This window comes from Pongo abelii, chromosome 18 (assembly GCF_028885655.2).
Source record: "Pongo abelii isolate AG06213 chromosome 18, NHGRI_mPonAbe1-v2.0_pri, whole genome shotgun sequence".
Lineage (NCBI taxonomy): Eukaryota > Metazoa > Chordata > Mammalia > Primates > Hominidae > Pongo > Pongo abelii.
This window is the reverse complement of record NC_072003.2, coordinates 57819153-57841047: the sequence shown is the minus strand read 5'-3', so window position 1 is coordinate 57841047 and position 21895 is coordinate 57819153. Positions and strand designations below refer to the sequence as shown.

Genomic DNA, 21895 nt, shown 5'->3' with positions numbered 1-21895 from the left:
AGGAGTTTGAGACCAGCCTGGCCAACATGGCAAAACTCCGTATCCACTAAAAATGCAAAAATTAGCCAGGCATAGTGACGGGTGACTATAGTCCCAGCTACTTGGGAGGCTGAGGCAAGAGAATTGCTTGAACCCAGGAGACGGAGGGTGCACTGAGCCGAGTTTGTGCCACTGCACTCCAACCTGGGTGACAGAGTAAGACTCTGTCTCAAAAACCAAAATAAAATGAAAATAAATGTGTTCTCTGAACCTATTTAAGGTAACTGATTTGAATTCCTTGTCTAGTAAGTCCAACAGCTGTGCTTCCTCAAGGATCATTTCCACATAGCTTTCCAGCCCTTTGCATGGGACACCTTTTTGTTTCTTTACAAGTCTTGTCTTGTAATTTTTTTGTTGAAAACAGGCAACTTTAAATAATATGGCATTTCCTGAAATCAGATCTTCCTTCTTCAGCAGAGCGCATTGTTCGTTATTGCCCTTTTTTTGTTTAGTGACTTTCCTGAACTAATTCTGTTATTTATAATAGTTGGCTACTGAAGTTCCTGCTTGGTTAGCCTTGTTGTCAGCTAAGATTGACAGAGATTTTCTTAAATCTAATCTTGGGAATCAATTCAGCACTAAGCCAGGCAATTCACAGCCACCTTAATCTTTACTTCCAAAGTTTTTTTTTTTTCTCTCTCTCTTTTTTTTTTTAATTGAGACGGAGTCTCGCTCTGTCGCCCAGGATGGAGTGCAGTGGCACGATTTCGGCTCACTACAACCTCCACCTCCTGGGTTCAAGCGATTCTCCTGCCTCAGCTGAGTAGCTGGGATTACAGGAGCATGCCACCATGCCTGGCTAATTTTTGTATTTTTAGTAGAGACGGGGTTTCGCCATGTTGGCCAGGATGGTGTCGATCTCTTGACCTCGTGATCTGCCTGCCTTGGCCTCCGAAAGTGCTGGGATTACAGGCTTGAGCCACCGCACCCGGCCCCAAGTTTTTCTTTACAGATTTTTTTTTTTTTCTCGAGACGGAGTTTCGCTCTTGTTGCCCAGCCTGGAGTGCAGTGGCGCAATCTCGGCTCACTGCAACCTCCACCTCCTGGGTTCAAGTGATTCTAATGCCTCAGCCTCCCGAGTAGCTAGGATTACAGGCATGCACCATTACGCCCAGCTAATTTTGTATTTTTTTTAGTAGAGACAGGGTTTCTCATGTTGGGCAGGCTGGTCTCGAACTCCTGACCTCAGGTGATTCGCCCACCTCCCAAAGTACTGAGATTACAGGCGTGAGCCACCGTGCCCGGCCTTCTTTACAGATTTTTAGTTAGCCTGATTTGCTCCAACTGTAATAGTCTTCCACCTCAGATAGGCAGTAAGTTTAAAACAATTACTTTCAAATGTTCTTTGCAAACACCTCATGCAGAAAAGGTTTTTGTTTGGGTCAGTTTTCAGGTCAAATAAATCCAACCTTGTCATTGTGTTCTCACACAGACTCCCTATACAGATGAAATAATGGCAGTTCACTGAGAAGAAGGCTTTGAAGATGTTTTAACCCTGTTTTGACTCACCTCTCAGGCTTCTGGTTTTCATTGTGATTGAGGGCTGTCAGCTTCTAAGTTGGCTGTGGAGCTGGAGATGGGAATAATAGGGCAAATTAATATGCTAGAAAGCTTGATAGTCTCTTGAATAAAAATTTCCCACTTGTTATAAGCCTTTGGTTAACTTCCAAAGTTCTGAAAAAGTTGATTCAGACACTTTTCTGGTTGCTTTTATGAAGGAGAAGAAATCAGCCCATACCCTGTCGTTTTGCTTTATGAGAATGTATTTTTTTTTTTTTTTTGAGATGATGTCTTGCCTCCAATTACCTGGGATTACAGGCACATGTCACCATGCATGCCTATTTTTAAAATTTTTTTTTATTTTTAATTTTTTGTGGAAATGGGGCTTCACCATGTTGCCCAGGATGGTCTCAAACTCCTGAGCTGAGGCACTCCTCCTGCCTTGGCTTCCGAAAGTGCTGGGATTACAGGTATGAGCCACCACGCCTGGCCAGCATTATTTCGTTTTGTTGTTGTTTGAATAGTCTCGCTCTGTTACCCAGACTAGAGTGTAGTAATGTGATCATGGCTCACTCGTGGGCTCAAGCAATCCTCTCTGCACCCTAAAGCGCTGGGGTTATAGGCATAAGCCACCTATGCTCAGCCTTTTTTTTTTTTCTTTCTTTTTTTCCCATGAGGTCTTACTGTGTTGTTTGTACAGCCTGAAGTACAGTGCGTGTTCACAGGCACAATCATAGCTCAATGCAACCTTGAACTCCTGGCTTAGTCTTCCTGCCTGAGCCTTGTGAGTAGGTGGTCCTATAGACGCGTGCCACCATGCTTGGCCTGATGGTCTTTTTGGCTGTCATAATTAGAGAGAAACGTGCCTCTACTATCTAGTAGTGTAGAAACCAATGATACTAGGCTGGGTGTGGTGGCTCACAGCTGTAATCCCAGCACTTTGGGAGGCCGAGGGTGGGTCACCTGAGGTTGGGAGCTCAAGACCAGCCTGATCAACATGGAGAAACCCCATCTCTACTAAAAATAGAAAAATTAGCCAGGCATGGTGGCGCATGCCTGTAATCCCAGCTACTCGAGAGGCAGAGGTTGGGGTGAGCCAAGATCTTGCCATTGCACTCCTGCCTGGGCAACAAGAGTGAAACTCCGTCTCAAAAATAAAAAAAAGAAACCAATGATACTGGCTAAACATTCCACAGTGCACAAGACTGCCTTGTACAACAAATAGTTATCCAGTCCAAAGCACTCTACTCTATAAGCTCTAAATGTTCTACAGTTTCAAGTTCTAAAGTGTAGCCTTTTACATTTATACATTTTAATCCATCTGCAGTGGAATATTCTGGAAAGTTAATTGCCTGTTAAAATTGCGCAAAATGTTTTTATTGTAAGAAGGCAGTTTACCTAACTTCTGGGTTTCAATTAATTTCTTTAATTGATCTATTAGCAGTACTTGTTGAAAAATTTAATAAGATAATGTATCCAAAGTATTTTGAGTCCATACTGATGATAATAAATGCCAGAGAAGGAAAGTTATTTCGACTAATAAATATAGAATGATTATGATGGAGTTGTAATCTTTAATGTGTGTTAATAGTAATGGATATATGTTTGAAGAGCAGGATAATTATGTAGTTTGAAAATATCTCTCCACAAATTACATTGTAATTACAAAGGGGGAAAACAACTTCAATGGAGAAACCTGTCAGATACCATGTTAGTCTATTGATCAAAGTGATCACCATCTGAAACCTACATCATGTGTTTCATAAAATGCACTGAGAAGAATACAAGGTAATTTATGCTGTAAGGTTATAATACCTAATTTGAATTTAGAATATCAGACAAACTCAAATCAAGGGACATTCTACAAAACAACTGACTTGTACTTTTTTCCTTTTTTTTTGAGGCAGGGTCTTGCTGTCTTGCCCAGGCTGGAATGCAGTGGTGTGAACTCGGCTCACTGCAACCCCTGCTTCCTGGGTTCAAGCAATTCCCTCAGCCTCCTGAGTAGCTGGGACTACAGGCGCCCACTACCACACCTGGCTAATTTTTTGTATTTTTGGTAGAGATGGGGTTTTGCCATATTGGCCAGGCTGCTCTTGAACTCCTGACCTCAAGTGATCCGCCTGCCTGTGCCTCCCAGAGTGCTGGGATGACAGGTATGAGCCATTGCACTTGGCCCTGACTTGTACTTAAAAGAATAAAGTCAAGAAGAACACGTAAAGGCTAAGAAAATCTTTCAGATTAAATGACCTGAAGAGAGGTGACAACTTAATGCAATGGGAAAAATAGCTTTGAAGATCATTGTGGGAATAGTTGGTATAATGTGAACATGGCCTGTTTATTTTATCATTGTTAAGCTTCTGATGTTTGATTTTACATGGCTATGTAGGAAAATGTTTTTGTTCATAGAAAATATATAGTGAAGGCTGAGCATGGTGGCTCACACTTGTAACTCCAGCACTTTAGGAGGCTGAGGTGGGCAAGTTGCTTGAGCTTAGGAGTTTGAGACCAGCCTGGGCAACATCGCGAAACCCCGTCTCTGAAAAGAACATTTAAAAATTAGCTGGGCATGGTCTGTATGCGTGGAGTCCCAGCAACTGGGGAGGCTGAGGTTGGAGGATCATCTGAACTCAGGAGGCAGAGCCAGAGCCATAATTGCACCACTGCATTCCTGCCTGGGTGACAGTGAGACCCTGTCTCAAAAAAAGAAGAAAACATGTAGTGAAGCATTTAGGGATAAATTCATGGTATATCCAAACCAATGCTGCAGGGTGAAAAGTATAGAAATAATGGTTAGGTTAATAGGGCAAATGTATACCATTGGCGTGAGAAGCATTTGTGGGAGTTAATTGTAATATTCTTGCCACTTCTTTTATTTATTTATTATTTATTTATTTTTTTGAGATGGAGTTTTTGTCTTGTTACCCAGGCTGGGGTGCAATGGCGCGGTCTTGACTCACTGCAACATCTGCCTCCCAGGTTCAAGCGATTCTCCTGCCTCAGCCTCCCGAGTAGTTGGGATTACAGGTGTGCGCCACCACGCCCAGCTAATTAATTTTTTGCATTTTTAGTAGAGATGGGGTTTCATCATGTTGGCCAGGCTGGTCTCGAACTCCTGACTACAGGTGATCCTCCACACCCGGCCAATTCTTGCCACTTCTAAGTTTGAAACTGTGTCAGAAATAAGAATTTATCCCTAAATAGTAAAGGTGAATATTTTAATTTACCATATTTTATTCTAAAGTGCCCATTTTATTTTTCTTCCTACTTTAACATTTCTGAAATGATGTGTCTCATTGGTGGTGTGTCTTATATTACAATTGGTGGAATTACTTTTTTTGTTTTTGCATAGGACATAAAATATTAGTGTGGCTTACACAGTTGAAGGCATTTTGGATTCAATGCAGTATAATATAATTACCATCTACTGCTTGGTACCCTGTTTTTCTAACCCATGGCACTGGTCTTTTTGGAACAGTTTTTTTTTAATTTAGTGGTTTGTTTGTTTGCTTTTGTTTTTGTGATTGGTAAAATATAGGTGTGGTTTTAAAGTCAAAACTCTAAAGCAAGATACATTTGGAGAAATCTTCCTTTGAACTCTGATACCTCTACCTTGTTCTCCTTTTCTCCTGTAGTTAGCCAGTCATTAATATTTTTGAGCTATCTTATATTAAAAACAAATACATACTTATTCGTATATTTATCCCTATCCTTCACTGTAGAAGAGATCATATGCAACTTGCTTCTTGATCTTATATCCTAGAGTTCACTCCATACAATTAGTGAGCTTCCTTATTTCTTTTACTTGCTGCATCATACTCCATTGAATGGCTGTTCTGTACTGTAGTCAACCAGTCTCCTACTGGTGGAAATTTGCATTGTTTTCGCTTTTGTATCACATATAGTGTTGCAGTGAGCAGTGTTTTGCATCCATCATTTTTACCAATGTATAATTGGACTACTAGAAGTGGATGTGTCAGAATAATGGGTAAATTCATGTGCGATTGTGTTAGGTATCGCAAAATTTTCCTCCATAGGGATTTTTCTATTTTGTAAAACCAGCAGTGTTATTGTATCTATTTCCCCACAGCCTTGCTAATATAGTATGTGCCCGTTGTTATGGTGAGATATGGGACAACATGGAGATACGATATCTCTATGAAGTTTTAATTGTTGTGGAGTATTTGGAATGCAGATACATTTGTAAATGAAGCTTCAGAGGACCTCTTGTTTCCTTAAATTTGAAATACCTTTAATTATTTTGAGCATTTTTGTGGAAACTAATGTTCTACTTGTTTCTAAAGTAAGTAGACCAATACCTTTAGGAGTATAAGGCTCCGTTTTCTTTTTTGTGGTCTGCATCGCGTAACAATAGGAATGCATTTCTGAGATTTGTGTCATTAGGCAATTTTGTCTTTGTGTGAGCATTATAGAGTATACTGTAACAAACCTAGATGGTATAATGTACTGTATACAGTTTGCCTATGTGGTATGACCTATTCCTCCTAAGCTACCAACCTATACAGTGATGTTACTATACTGAATATACTGAAGGCAGTTATAACACAATGGTATTTATATATTTAAACAGAAAAGGTACAGCAAAATACAATATTATAATATGTGGGACAACCATTGTATATGTGGTCCCATATACCATTTTGTTGACTGAAATGTCATTATGTGGTACGGGACAGTATTTTTCTTCCTGGCTTCAGTGGACATAAAACAACTCGTTTATTTCATTTGTTGTCTATGTTCAGACTATTGTTATTTTGCTATCGGCACAAGTAAAAATTTTCATAGATTTTTCTCTATTGCTTTAATGTAATACAGGCTTATTCAGTACTGTTAGCACCCTAGTCTTATTTTTTTTCCCCCCAAATGTGAAACAGCTTTCTTTTCTGAGTGATCACTTTTACTTCTTAATGCCAGTAGTAACATTCTGAATTTAGGTGGGAAGATTTAAGACTAAGTTCAGGTACAGCTGCTACTGCTTTTTTTTGTTGTTTAAGACGGAGTCTCGCACTGTCACCCAGGCTGGAGTGCAGTGGTGCGATCTCAGGTCATTGCAACCTCTGCCTCCCGGGTTCAAGCGATTCTCCTGCCTCAGCCTCCCGAGTAGCTGGGATTACAGGCACCCGCCAACACACCCCCAGCTAATTTTTTGTATTTTTAGTAGAGACGGGATTTCACTGTGTTGGCCAGGCTGGTCTCAAACTCCTGACCTTGTGATCTGCTTGCCTCTGTCTCCATAAGTGCTGGGATTACAGGTGTGAGCCACTGTGCCTGCCCCCCCCCCCCCCTTTTAAAATTTATTTTTTTTAGAGACAGGGTCTTGTTCTTTCTCTAAGACTGGAGTGCATTGATGTGATCATAGCTCACTACAGCCTTGAAATCCTGGGCTCAAGCACTCCTCCTGCCTCAGCCTCCCAAGTAGTTAGGACTACAGGCATGTGCCACCACACCTGGCTGATTTTTAAAATTTTTTGTAGAGATGAAGTCTTGCTGTGTTCGCAGGCTGGTCTCGAAACTCCTTCCTCAAGTGATCCTCCCACCACTGCCTCCCTCCTAAAGTGCTGGGATTACAGGTGTAAGCCACCTCCACCCCCAGCTACCATGTAGAGCCTCTTTTTTTTTGATACGGAGTCTCACATTCTGTTGCCCAGGCTGGAGTACAGTAGTGCAATCTCGGTTCCTGGGTTCAAGCAATTCTCCTGCCTCAGCCTCCTGAGTAGCTGGGATTAGAGGTGCCCGCCACATGCCCGGCTAATTTTTGTATTTTTAGTAGAGATGGGGTTTCACCATGTTGGCCAGGCTGGTCTCGAGCTTCTGACCTCAACTTCTGACCTGAGCTTCTGACTTCAGGTGATCTGCCTGCCTCAGCCTCCCAAAGTGCTAGGATTATAGGAGTGAGCCACCGCACCCGGCCGGAGTAGAGCTTCTGAATACAAAGGACCCCATAGTTGTATGAGGCAATACAGATTGAGTATCCCTTCTTTGAAATGCCTGGGGTCAGAAGTATTTAGGGTTTTGGTGTAAAAGTTTTTTTTAAACCATTTGCATTATACTTACTTGCTTAATATACACCTCAAATTCCAAAATCCAAACTCCGAAATGCTACAATGAGCATTTCCTTTAAACATTGGCATTCAAAAAGTTTTAGATTTTGTAGCGTTTGGGATTCAGATTTTCAGATTTGGGATGCTCAACCTGTAATAGCAACCTAAGATAGGAAAATTGGTTTAATTGTCAAGTAAACATTTACTCGACATTTGTTTTAGAGGTCAGTCACTGCTTCTTGTGTTTGTTAAAGGTAATTACTATGCATGGTGTTTTTGTCTATAAGTACATGTATTATCTTAGACTGTGATATACTAGTATAAAAATTGCATGCCTGTTTGCTTTGATATGTCTGGGTTTGGGCATAATTTTTGACAAAGTGGTTGAAGCTATGGAATGTTTTTTGGAGAATTTTAAAATATTTTGGTTGTACTGTATACTAGTTCGTTTCAGAGGTGCAAATTAGTTTCAACAGAAAGCCAGTACTCAGAAAATTCTAGTGATGAGTGACAGATGCAGAGGGATGGAATGTGGCAGAAATTTAGCTACATGTTCCAGCAAGTTTTCTTTCCCCTTTCCCTTTACTTCTCATCTCTTACCCAGGCTGAAGTGCTGTGGTGCGATTATAGCTCATTGCAGCCTCGAACTCCTGGGCTCTATCAGTCCTCCCACCTCCGCCTCCCAAGTAGCTGGGATTACAGGCACATGCCATGACATCCAGCTAACTTTTTTTTTTTTTTTTGGATATGGAGTCTTACTCTGTCACCCAGACTGGAGTGCAGTGGCGCGATCTCGGCTCACTGCAACCTCTGCCTCCCAGATTCAAGTGATTCTCCTGCCTCAGCCTCCCGAGTAGCTGGGACTACAGGCATGCACCACCATGCCTGGCTAATTTTTGTGTTTTTAGTAGAGACGGGGTTTCACCATGTTAGCCAGGCTGGTCTCGAACTCCTGACCTCAGGCAGTCCACCCGCCTTGGCCTCCCAAAGTGCTGGGATTACAGGCATGAGCCACTACGCCCAGCCTCGACTTTTTAATACTTATTTAATATTTGTAGACATGGGATCTTGCTATCTTGCCCAGGTTGGCCTCAAACTCCTGGCTCAAGCAATCCTTCCGCCTCAGCCTTTCAAAGCAGTGAGACTACAGGTATGAGCCACCGTGCCCAGCCTCAACAAAGTTTCTTTATTAGAAAATCGGATTGGTACTCGGGAGGCTGAGGCAGAAGAATCGCTTGAACCCGGGGGGCAGAGGTTGCAGTGAATTGATATCGTGCCACTGCACTCCAGTCTGGGTGACAGAGTGAGACTCCATCTTAAAAAAAAAAAAAAAAAAAAATCAGATTGGTTGGTTTACTTACATGTGCTAGGGAATAGGAACTGATATTTTTTACCTTTTCCCCTCTATTTTAGGAGTGTTTCTCAGGAGCTATCAGAAACTATCCTCACTATGGTAGCCAATTGCAGTAATGTTATGAATAAGGCCAGACAACCACCACCTGGAGTTATGCCAAAAGGACGTCCTCCTAGTGCTAGCAGCTTAGATGCCATTTCTCCTGTTCAGGTAAACGAGTGCTACATTTGATACATCTTAATTTGCCATAGATTTGGAATAGAATAAGCTCCTATGTCATTAATAAATTGTCTGAATTTATTACATTTTAGATAACTGCATGTCTAGCATCCACTTATTTTAAAGGAGATATGTAAATAGGCATTGTAGTTAAGAATAGATTTTATCATCAAATAGAACGTGACTCTAAGAGGAAATATACAGACAATTTATTTAGGTAAATGAAGAGGGTTTCTTTTTAAAATATGAATTACATAGACTCTTGAGACATAAGCACTGCCTTTGAACCTGATGTGTCTTGTTTGTAGCTTCACGGGCCAAGCAACAGTGCTAGAGCATAACGACTTGTTATAACTGGGGCTCTTCAGCTCTCAACTGAACTGCTCTTTTAAAAACAAGGTACATTTAAGTTACTCCCTGACATCAACCACCCCCTTCTCTCTGGGAGCAACATATTGCGCTTCTATTTTCAGATGCATTGAATGGCAGATTGGGTTTTAAGGAAAGAAAGAGGCTAAAAGTTAGTGATTCAGTGGCTACTTCCCTATAAAGGGCATTTGCTTGTCATTTTCTATAGCCATGAAGGTATGAAGTAGTGCCACAAACTTAAGCCTGGAAGTGCAGTTATTAGATATTTTAAAAATACATATTTTGGTGAATAGCATACCTTGTTTTTGTTTTCAAAATTGGAGCTGATCTTCCCCCACCTCAAAAATCCCCAAATTTTGACTAAATTTATTTTGACTGGGAGATTCATTTCTAATTTCTAACACTTTCATTTATGTTGAAACTTACTTAAATTTAGCTTGAGAGATTGTTTTAAAGTGGCTTATTGGAATTTGTGAGGATTTATTAATATAATAACTGTCCCATGTCACTACTAAATGTTTAGTTTAGGGCAGTTCATCTTAAGTGTTGTTCATTAGATTTTGTAGCCCTTTTATGGCTCTGTTATAGGTTGAGCATCCTTAATCTGTAAATCCAAAATGCTCCAAAATCAAACTTTTGGAGCACTGACATGACTCGCCACAAGTAGAAAATTCCATACCTGATCTGATGCTACGTGTTGAGTCAAAACACAGTCATAATTTTGTTTCATGCACAAAATTCTTAAAAAAAAAATTGTATAAAATTACCTTCTGGTTATGTGTATATAGGTATATGTGAAACAAGTGAATTTCATGTTTTGACACGGGTCCCATCCCCATGATGGGATTGTTATGATATCTGGTTATGTATACGCAAATATTCCAAAATCCAAAATTGAAAACTTTTCTGGTCCCAAGTATTTTCAATAAGGGATACTCAACCTGTACTTTGTCAAAGGCAAACTCTTTAAACCTATTCCATATGTGACACAGTAAGAAAAGTGACTGACACACTTGACTTGATAACTGGGATTTAAGTATCATTGTGATTGAGTGGGTGTAATAGTTTGCTTTTTAAGAGTATGAAGAGCTGTTGTTAAAGATTGCTTTACATGTGTCTGCCTTTCCTCGAAGTATGTTTAATACATTTTTATAATGTTTTTCTTTAGATTGACCCTCTTGCTGGAATGACATCTCTTAGCATAGGTGGTTCAGCTGCCCCTCACACCCAGAGTATGCAGGGTTTTCCTCCAAATTTGGGTTCTGCATTCAGTACCCCTCAGTCACCAGCAAAAGCATTTCCACCCCTTTCAACCCCCAATCAGACCACTGCATTCAGTGGTATTGGAGGACTTTCATCACAGCTTCCAGGTAAGGGGAAGGCAAATGAGAGCATGGATTATTCATAAGTTTGCCTTAGTTATGCCGTAGTGTTTGGTAAGGGGTTTGGAGTCACTGTGATAAGGAAAGCTGCTTAAATGAAATTGTGAAAGCTACTTCAGTATCCAAAGTTGGGAAAAGAAAAACAGATTATATTCAATTCAGTCTAATTGGAGGAAAGAATTAGGATATTTGTAGTTGTCAAGTTAGTTGAATTATTTAGTAAGGATTTTTTATGAACAAATGATAGTATAAGTGGTAACATGTATGTGCATCACATTCTAAAGGGCTTAGATCAAGAACTCACAGCTTTATGAATTCAGGTTGGTATAATAAAGGTAGAAACTATTGTACATATCATGTTCAGGCATATGTTCTGCCTGCCTTACTGCATTTCACCTACCTTGAAAATGATAGGACATCCCAAAAACATTTTAAGGTTTTTGTTTGTTTGTTTGTTTGTTTTTTGGGTAGTTGGGGATGGGGTTTCGCTCTTGTTGCCCAGGCTGGAGTGCAGTGGTGCGATCTTGGCTCACTGCAACCTCCGCCCCCCAGGTTTAAGTGATTCTCCTGCCTCAGCCTCCCGAGTAGCTGGGATTACTAATGCCTTGCTACCATGCCTTGCTAATTTTTTGTATTTTTAGTAGAGACAGGGTTTCACCATGTTGGCCAGGCTGGTCTCGAATTCCTGACCTCAGGTGATCCACCCACCTTGGCCCCCCAAAGTGCTGGGATTACAGGCATGAGGCACCGCACCTGGCCACATTTTCAGTTTTTTTCCCAGATATTGTGGCATGTAACTTTACATTGAAATAAAAGCATATTTTGTTGTTGTTGTTGTTGTGGTTGTTTGTACCTACATCTTCTTAGCCCCTTGTACCTTTTATGTTGACGCTGTAAGTTTGGGCACTAAAACCTAAGGACTTCCATGTTGTCATTGACTCTAATCTAGTTAGCATTGCTACTGTATGCTTCTAGCTTTGATGATTAATTCATTTAAATAAACGTTACTGAACTTACTAAGGCCTTCCTAGCAAAGCTCTAATTATTGTAAGATTCCATTTGTTAGAGTTGAGAGGAATAAAGAAGTTTTGAGACTCATGGTAACTTTAGAAGACAGTATCATGAAATTACCTGATTTGAATCATTGAGAAAAGCCAGCCAGCTCCTTATTTTAACTACCTTGGGTATAGGAGTATGTGCTTTGAGAATGTATACATTAATTTTTTGCACATTATCAAGAATATAAATAATTCCAGATGCTAAAGAAATCTGGGGATTATCCGTTACTGCCTAGTTTATAGGCTCTGTAAAATTGAATAGATGTAATAAGGGAATTAACAAAGACTCTGACTTTTAAAGTAAGAGTTACTATGACTTTATTTTAAAAGTCAGTCTTATTAATATATCTGAGATGTGAATAAAATCAAGAATATGAATAATGATAGGATTTGTGGCTGCCTTCGTTCTCTCTAGTAGGTGGTCTTGGCACAGGCAGCCTGACTGGTATAGGAACTGGTGCTCTTGGACTCCCTGCAGTGAATAACGACCCTTTTGTACAGAGGAAACTGGGCACCTCTGGACTGAATCAGCCTACATTCCAGCAGAGTAAGATGAAACCTTGTAAGTGGTAGTGTTGTCTGTGATTGTGAAGTGTGACTGATAAAAATGTTTAGTTGTATGTCTCATTTGTGTTAGTAGGGCCATGTGTTGATGTGCCTCCTAGACCAATGGGAATCAATTCACAAATTTGAATTATTAAAAGTTAGAGGTATCACTCCTTCCCAGAACAAAGTCATGGTTAATAAGAGGCTGCATCCTGAGGGTGTTTATCCTAAAAGTAAGAAGTAGGTATGATAAGGAGAAATTAATATGTGGTAGATATACGAATGTAACTCTTGTACTTAAACATGTGTTGAGTTTCTTTTAAAGCAAGTCAGGAGTGACAAGGACAATTTCAGATTTCTGTTTCCAATTTTTGTTTCACCTCCTTAGTAATTTTTTATGCTAACTAAACTCATAGAAGTCATCTTTATAAATCCATAGGTATGATTGACTGAAGTCCTTGTCATTGGGACTGCATAGTCATGACACAAGGTTGAAAATATTCCAGCTGACTTAATAACGTTAGTGTGAAAGGCTTGTCTGAATGTTATGTTTTGTAGCATGCTTTGTGTTTACATCAGTCTTTCATGCACCTGCATGATAATTCTTATATGTTAAATGTGATTTTTATTATAAAGTGATAAAGATTTGTTAACCTAATGAGGTTATATTAAGGGTAAGTGCGTTATGAGTTTGAACCAAGTTAACTTTTGTGTTAATAAGTCCTGATGAAGATAATACTAATGTAGAATTATGGAAGGCACTTTGTTAAGGATCTTTTATCTCTACCCTAGCACACATTAATACTGAAACTTGACCGCTTAATACCTTTTCCAGTTTTTTTTATATTTCCCTTAAAGTTAGAGCTATAATAGTCTCTGGCTGGCTGTGTTTTATGGGAAAGTGGAGGAAGGGCTTAAATGCCCACTGATTCCTTTTTTGTTTCCAACAGCGGACTTGTCTCAGGTGTGGCCAGAGGCAAACCAGCACTTTAGTAAAGAGATAGATGATGAAGCAAACAGCTATTTCCAGCGAATATATAATCATCCACCACATCCAACCATGTCTGTTGATGAGGTGAGTGTCTAGGATGATCTAATTATTTATTGTTTAGGCCAGTCTTAAATAAATGTCCTTTTCAGTGTTTTTAGAAATCCAGCTCAAAGTGCTCTGATATAGCGGTTTGTGTTTTGAAACCTTAATATTTGTCTCAAGCTCTTTTGGTAAATGTTCTACTTAATAGTCTTTTGTCAAGCATATTTGAGAAAGGCTCTTAGTAATTGTTTCCTTTTTGTGTGCGTTGTTTTTGTCTTGCTTTTTCAGGTATTAGAGATGCTGCAGAGATTTAAAGACTCTACTATAAAGAGGGAACGAGAAGTATTTAACTGTATGCTAAGGAACTTGTTTGAAGAATATCGTTTTTTTCCCCAGTATCCTGATAAAGAGTTACATATAACAGCCTGCCTGTTTGGTGGTATAATTGAGAAAGGACTGGTCACTTACATGGCACTAGGTCTGGCTCTACGATATGTTCTTGAAGCCTTACGCAAGCCTTTTGGATCCAAAATGTATTATTTTGGGATTGCTGCACTAGATAGATTTAAAAACAGGTAAGTGGATAGGTTTCCTATGAAGGATCTCTTCCCTGACCCCGCAGACAGGGTCTTAACTCTCACCCAGGCTGGAGTGCAGTGGTGCAATCTTGGCTCACTGCAGCCTTGACCTCGCGGGCTCAAGTGATTCTCCCACTTCAGCTTCCTGAGTAGCTGGGACCACAGGTGCATACCACCATTCCCAGCCTTTTGTAATTTTTGTACGGACAGGGTTTCACCATGTTGCTCAGTCTGGTCTCAACTCCCACCTCAGCCTCTGGAAGTGCTGGGATTATAGGTGTGAGCCACCGTGCCTGGCCTGAAGCTTTTTTTTTTTTTTTTTTTTTGAGACGGAGTCTTGCTCTGTCCCCCAGGCTAGAGTGCAGTGTCGCAATCTAGGCCCACTGCAACTTCCGCCTCCTGAGTTCAAGCGATTCTCCTGCCTCAGCCTCCCGAGTAGCTGGGATTACAGAGGCGTGCCACTGCACCTAGCTAATTTTTGTATTTTTAGTAGAGACAGGGTTCCACCATGTTGGCCAGGCTGGTCTTGAACTCCTGACCTCGGGTGATCCACCTGCCTTGGCCTCCCAGAGTGCTGGGATTATAGGTGTGAGCCACTGGGCCCAGCCAAAGCTTCTCTTTTTTAATATAAGTGATAGGAAAACTAAAATGAGAACAGAGGTTTTTTGGTTGGTTATTTATGAGGCATACTTCGTACAGTAGAAGTCTTCCCTTTTAGGTGTATAGTTCTTTGAATTTTGACAAATTTATACAGTTGTGTAACTACCACCACAATCAAGATACAGAATATTTTGGAACTCCTGGCCTCAAGTGATCTTCCTGCCTCCCACAGTAATGGGATTATAGGCATAAACTACCATGCCTGGCTGATGCAGAATATTTTCATTATCTCCCAAGAGGTTTCCTTGTTCCCCTTTGTAGTTAGTCCCCTTCCCTGATTCCCACTCTCTGATAATCTCTAAGGTTTTTCTAGAATGCCATTTACACAGAGTCATACAAATATGTAGTTTTTTGAGACTTATGTTACTACGTTTCAGTAGTCTGTTTTTTTATATAGTTGTGTAGTATTCTACTATATGAGTTGACCACAAACTATTTTTCCATTCGTATGTTGGTGAAAATTTGAATTGTTTCCAGATAAGTGGCTCATTTTAATCTATTTTTAAGTAAAATATAGCCTTTAAAAATCAGAGGTAGTGTATTTTCTGATGTAAATCCTGTGAAAATCATAAGTATTTTCTCCTTCTATTTTTGTTTTCTTCCCTTTGACATTTTGTTCAAATAAGTTATTCAGAGGTAAGATGGAAAAGTGGCCTAGATTAGCATTTGGACGAAACATTTTGTTAGGGACATGAAATGATGGTAGAATGATTTTGTTGGCAGATTGAAGGACTATCCCCAGTACTGTCAGCATTTGGCTTCTATCAGTCACTTTATGCAATTTCCACATCATTTACAGGAGGTAAGTGCCCTCTGTACCTAAAACCCAAATAGCTATGTAGTATTTGGAGGGTTTAATATTTTGGCTTTTCTTTGTAGACTTGATAGTAATGGCATTAAGATTTCTTAATGATTGGCGTGATATAGGTATACATATCTTTTGTTGAGGTTGCTCATTTTGTGGCCTTACAAGAGAACATGAAAAAATAATCATTCTTGGATTATCTTTTCTAAGTAGCAGGCTTACTTCAAAAACTTTTTACTCATTCTTTTAACCTGATAATGCAATTGAAGAATAAACAGTTTTACTAAGAGAATCTTTATCTTAGATAAAGTACAGACACCCTGCCTGATGCTAAAAGGGAATTGGAGTGGGAATCTTGTGTATAAAAATCTGAAATTTTTGAGTTAATATGAGCCCAAACTGTTACACGTAAGACTTAGATCATGTTTATTAAAAATACAGGCTTCTTACCACCTCCTTAGATTCCTTTGAGTTGTGGTGTTTTGTTTTTTTTTTTCTTTTTTTCTTTTTTTTGGGTGGGGGGAGATGGAATCTTGCTCTGTTGCCCAGGCTAGAGTGAGGCAATCTTGGCTCACTGCAACATCGTCCTCCCGGGTTCAAGTGATTCTCCCACCTCAGCTTCCTGAGTAGCTGCAATTACAGGCACCTGCCATCATGCCTGGCTAATTTTTGTATTTTTGTAGAGACGAGGTTTCCACATGTTGGCCAGGCTGGTCTTGAACTCCTGACCTCAGGTGATCTGCCCACTTCCGCCCTGCAAAGTGCCGGGATTACAGGTGTGAGCCACCGCACCCGCCTGAGATGCTTATTTAGAAGGAGTCAGTCTCTGGGAAAATAGACCTAAGGAATATACATTTTAAAAACCATTTTGTATGATTGTTATTATTACTGAAATTTGAGAAGCATTGTTTCAGTGACTGATTTTAGGTTAATTGGTAAGCGTTATCTATACCTTTGTCTTGGTTTTGGTCAACATCAGTTTATATAGAACAGGAAAGTTGGTTAATTGACTTTATTTTTAACATGCAGTAGGCAACTTTATAAGATCTTATTTTAAGGAATCAGGAAGATCAGAATTTGAACTACTTGATATTCTGTATTTTAACTTAGTTCAGTGCTCTCTACCTCATCCTTCTAGGTTTATTAGGAGGGCAGGGTTATTGTAATGACTTAATCTCTGGGAATGTGGAGTATATTCATTCAAGTGAGTGGATTGAGACAAGAGACAGGAATATGGAGCTTGAAAGACTTGGAGAAAGAGTGAGATGGCAGGGGAGTGATCACTCAAAACTAGTCCCTAGCACCCACTGTAGCAAGATACCAGAGAGAGAGAGAGATCATCACTTTCTGTGCTTTATCAGTATAAAGGGCTATACTGTCTTCTGAGACTCTCTTTCCTACTTTAGAAATGTCCCTCTAAAAATAAAACTGTTGTATACATAATTGGTAGGTTTAGTTCTGCTAGGTAAGGACTGTTGAAATAGCTTCAGGATCCTTATCTCATCACTCTAAATTGTGTGGGGATGGGCTATGTAAAGTGAGGTTTTTTTTTTTTGTAATAACAGCTTTATTGTGATAATAACTCATACTACCATGGTTTTTGTTTTGTTTTTAAGGCCTGTGGTTTCTCATTGCTGCCTAATTAGAAAAGAGATGAGTTTACTGGATGAATTATTAAGACTTATTAAAGTTTGCATTTTTTAAGAAGTTTAAAGGCATTTATATGCAGATATCTGGGGCTGCTTCTTTAGAAGTTGTTTTGCTGTAGTTCTCTCATAAATACTAAGATTTTATCGCTGAAGGAGTTCATGGAATCTACTTATGTATTAGTGCCAGGGTATGGGGCAAAGAGTATGTGAGCTAGATGAACCAAAAGAGCACTCAGACATGTTTTTTACCCTCTCAGAAAAGAGGGACATATAATCCAGACTTAGCAATTAAGGTTAACTCTTTTTTCTTCTCCCTACCCTTTTAGTATATTGAGTATGGACAGCAGTCTAGAGATCCTCCTGTGAAAATGCAAGGCTCTATCACAACCCCTGGAAGTATTGCACTGGCTCAGGCCCAGGCTCAGGCCCAGGTTCCAGCAAAAGCTCCTCTTGCTGGTCAAGTTAGCACTATGGTAACCACCTCAACAACCACCACTGTTGCTAAAACGGTTACGGTCACCAGGCCAACTGGAGTCAGCTTTAAGAAAGATGTGCCAGTAAGTAGATCTATCTTTTTTCTCTTCCAGGATTTATGATTATATTGTAAGAATCAGTGGTGAACATGTATGAGAATTTTTTCATAACACATGCCTACTAAAAAAGATATAAAAGACTGACATTTCTTCCTTTGTATCTCCCATCCTTATATTTCCCAGAGGCAAACATATTAATAGTTCACTATTCTTGCCCACATTTCTAATACACAATCAATCATACCATGTGTATTTTTTAACACTAAATCTGTATACATTATTGGATTTTTTTCAGGGAAGCATTTCAACTTATTTGCCTTATGTACTTTATTTTTTTTTTTTAGCCTTCTATTAATACTACAAATATAGATACGTTGCTTGTGGCCACAGATCAAACTGAGAGAATTGTGGAGCCCCCAGAAAATATCCAGGAGAAAATTGCTTTTATTTTCAATAATCTCTCACAGTCAAATATGACACAAAAGGTGAGCATGCTGTCATGGTTTATAAATGCCTTCTTTTTTTCGTTAATGGACCAAAGGATATATAGTTGACCCTTTTGCATACTCACTTTAAAGGTAGAGGTAATAAACTCAAAGGGAATATGTATATTTAACTAGTGGTTTTGGTAAACATTAAATAGTACCAGTTTTTAAGGTTTTGTTTTGTAGCGAGTTATAAGCTTTTTGAAATAAGCTTAATGTTCTCATGGTGATAGAAAGTTTCATTTGTACTAGTCATTAGTCATAACTCATTTTCTCCCAGAGACTATTCAGAGTATTTATTACAACCTAATAACTGAGGCAGACTTTGTGAAAAGCATAAAGAATGCATGCTACTTGCCCCTCAGATTACATGGTAAGACAGTATAGTTGACCCTTGAGCAACATGGGCGTTAGGTTTGCCAATCCTGTATATAGCCAAATCCTGTTATAACTTTTTACTACCCCAGAACTTAACTGTTGACAGCCTACTGTTTTTGTCTGCCATGCAGAAGCCTTACTGTGATAAAACAAATAGTTGATTAACACCTATCTTATATGCATATAATACTGTATTCTTAGAATAAAATAAACTAGAAAAACTGTGAAGGAAAATTATAAGGAAGAAAAGATATATTTACTATCTGTTAAGTGGAAATGGATTATCATACAGGTCTTTATCTTTATATTTAATAGGCTGAGGAGGAGAAGAGGAGGTCTTGATGTCTCCGAGGTAGTGGAGGTATTAATAGAAGAAAATCTACATTTAATTTTACTCCATGTAGTTCAAATCCTTGTTCAAGGGTCAACTGTACTTGGAAACGCCAGAGTTAGCTAAGGATTCCTGTAGATGGAAATTTAGGAAAACATAGTTCTGGAATTTTCCCCATTCTTGGTTACACTATAGGTCTGTTAATGGCAGCTTGTAGATAAGTAATTTATGTGGAGATGGGGGACTACATGTTTTATAATTTTAAAGCTGAAAATAACCATAGATGTTTCAGTCCCAATCACTTATGGGTTGAGTTGTGATTGACTATGGAATTGAGCATACTTTTCTTCATAGCATCTATCTGGTGTGAAGGAAAGCCATTCTTTAGCATCTAGTTAGTTTTGTAAGGAGCCATGTGCTGTATAGTATGGTTCATAGAAACCAAATGTTTATCATAGTGTGATTCTGTGCTTCCCATGTCGTATTGACCGGCTAGGTTGAAGAGCTAAAGGAAACGGTGAAAGAAGAATTTATGCCTTGGGTTTCACAGTATCTGGTTATGAAGAGAGTCAGTATTGAGCCAAACTTTCATAGCCTGTATTCAAACTTCCTTGACACGCTGAAGAATCCTGAATTTAACAAGATGGTTCTGAATGAGACCTACAGAAACATTAAAGTAAGAGTTGGTTCTTATATTTTCTTTAATTATTGCTTTGAATTTGGAAATATTTGATTAGGATTTTTGCTATTTTTCCATATATATTGTCAATATTAGGTACCTCTGGAAATTGCTGTAGATTTTGTTTCTTATATGGAACTAAATTTTATGCAGAGCTTAAATTTATAGGCATACCCTGTGCCTTTTCTTTGAAAGTAACCACTATTATGAATTGTTTTTGTCATGCCATGCATGATTTTAGAACTTTACCACTGTTATACGTAAACAGCATAGTATTGGTTAGCATATTCTGTATGGTGTCACCCTCTGTGCATCCTTTTCATTTTTTTCACTTGCTTTTTTTTCCTCCCCTGGATATTATTCATGATAATGATAATGCTCTTTGCTGTAGCCCCCTTTTAATTTTTTTGAGATGTGGTCTCACTCTGTTGCCTAGGCTGGAGTGCAGTGGCGCGATCTTGGCTCACTGCAGCCTCCACCTCCCAGGTTCAAGCAATTCTCTTACTTCAGCCTCCCGAGTAGCTGGGATTATAGGTGTGCCACCATGCTCAGCTAATTTTTGTATTTTTAGTAGAGATGGGATTTAATCATATTGGCCAGGCTGGTCCCGAACTCCTGACCTCAGGTGATCCACCCTCCTCAGCCTCCCAAAGTTCTGGGATTACAGGCATGAGCCACTGTGCCTGGCCAGTCCTCTTTTTTAGAGAACAGAAAAATATAGTCTTGTAGAAAACCATTGTATGGATTTGTATTGCTGCTGGGCATTTGTGTTGTTAATCACTTAAACTATTATAAACAATACTCTCCTGAATGTTTTCATTTGTATCTTGTGGTATTCAAGTGCCAGATATCTTTAGACTCTAAATCTGTTTGTGGAATAGCTGTTGTCTAGGAGTCTGTGCAGTTTAAGGTAAAATTCTACTGAGCTGAGGCTTATTAAACAAAATTCAAGTATTTTAATTTCTAAACCATCATTTATTTCTTAGGAGGAAAAACTTCTAGAACCAGCATACAGCTGTGGTCATTCTTTGCTCAATAACTTGGGTCATTGGCTTAGGAACCAGCACTATATTTAAACCTGTGGATGGGCGTATTCCCCATTCTTGGTTACGCTGTAGTGCAAAAGAATTCCTGGCTCTCTGTTGCACAGCTGACTTGTGCCATTCTGCTGTTGCTGTATAGAGTTAAGGAACATGGCTCTATTTCGTTTTTATTATCTGATAGCAAGGGTGGTTGGGATACATGAAAGTTTCCACATACTCTAGCAAAGTTTCAGTACCTTGTTTTTTTAAACAGAAGTTTAAATATAGCCCTAAGTCAAGAGGTACCACAGAGTAGATGGGTATATACATGTGTGCATACCTGCAGCCAAAACACTCTCCTATGTTAGTTCTGTCCCCCTTAGAAAAACAGTAACTGGAGAATCAGTTAAATGGTTTGGGTTTTTTAGAAATTTGAAAAGAAGTATATAAACAGTATTATACTATATCTCAGAAAGTTATCTTGGTTGGCTGCAGAGATTTGTTAATGACCTGGATATACTGAAGATTGCAATAGGAGGCTAATTTGATTATATTCTTTTGTATGCTTGCTGCCTTTAAGGACTTAAGCATGGCTATCATCCTCATTTAAATTAATTTAGCATTTCAAAATAGCTTTGTAGTTAGGTCTCTGCTTTAAACCTAGCTAAGGTTTTCAGAGTTGAAAATACTTTTCTAGGGGAGGATAGCTGGCACATAACTTTGTGTTCTTTTTGAATTTTATGCAATGTGTTTGTACCTATTTTGAAAAAATGTAAAGACTTCTTAAAGGTAAAAATAGCACTGTTGAATCATGAACACAGCAAAATGATATTGAGAATGATATACAGAGTAATTCTACTTTGGGGCCTGTTCTTAGAAATGATGACTTGTCTTTAGGATAGGATAATGGAATTCTTAAATACTTAGTTGAGTTTTCTTTCATAAGCTCATTCTGATATCTTTCTTAATCTTACACTATTTCAGGTGCTCCTGACCTCTGATAAAGCTGCGGCCAATTTCTCAGATCGTTCTTTGCTGAAGAACTTGGGACATTGGCTAGGAATGATCACATTAGCTAAAAACAAACCCATCTTACACACTGTGAGTTTCATCTAAATGTGTAAAAATTGAGAATCTTCAGCACATTATGATTACAAGTATTGGCTGTTTGGAGCTATTTAATGATTATTGGGGTTTTGTAAGATTTTGGCCC

General features: G+C 39.1%; 1 protein-coding gene and 2 non-coding genes across 14 annotated transcripts in view; all 3 read left to right on the top strand.

Annotated features, from left to right (window-relative positions):
- CNOT1 (CCR4-NOT transcription complex subunit 1) overlaps window positions 1-21895 on the top strand; it is a 109446-nt gene that overhangs the window by 60777 nt on the left and 26774 nt on the right. For 4 of the 12 annotated variants that reach the window (XM_024233396.3, XM_024233400.3, XM_054534000.2 and 1 more), the window contains 10 exons: window positions 9015-9165; window positions 10712-10913; window positions 12399-12545; window positions 13480-13604; window positions 13851-14137; window positions 15524-15602; window positions 17581-17811; window positions 18132-18272; window positions 19478-19657; window positions 21667-21783. In XM_024233396.3, coding sequence (XP_024089164.1) covers window positions 9015-9165; window positions 10712-10913; window positions 12399-12545; window positions 13480-13604; window positions 13851-14137; window positions 15524-15602; window positions 17581-17811; window positions 18132-18272; window positions 19478-19657; window positions 21667-21783 — 1660 coding nt within the window. The remainder of the gene's footprint in view (window positions 1-9014; window positions 9166-10711; window positions 10914-12398; window positions 12546-13479; window positions 13605-13850; window positions 14138-15523; window positions 15603-17580; window positions 17812-18131; window positions 18273-19477; window positions 19658-21666; window positions 21784-21895) is intronic. The other 8 variants (XM_024233403.3, XM_024233399.3, XM_063717313.1 and 5 more) reach the window with 3 other exon arrangements.
- On the top strand, window positions 9446-9581 carry LOC112129473 (small nucleolar RNA SNORA50). The gene has a single exon (XR_002911873.1). It is a non-coding gene; the product is annotated as a small nucleolar RNA SNORA50 (small nucleolar RNA).
- On the top strand, window positions 20723-20857 carry LOC112129471 (small nucleolar RNA SNORA46). Its single transcript, XR_002911871.1, has one exon. It is a non-coding gene; the product is annotated as a small nucleolar RNA SNORA46 (small nucleolar RNA).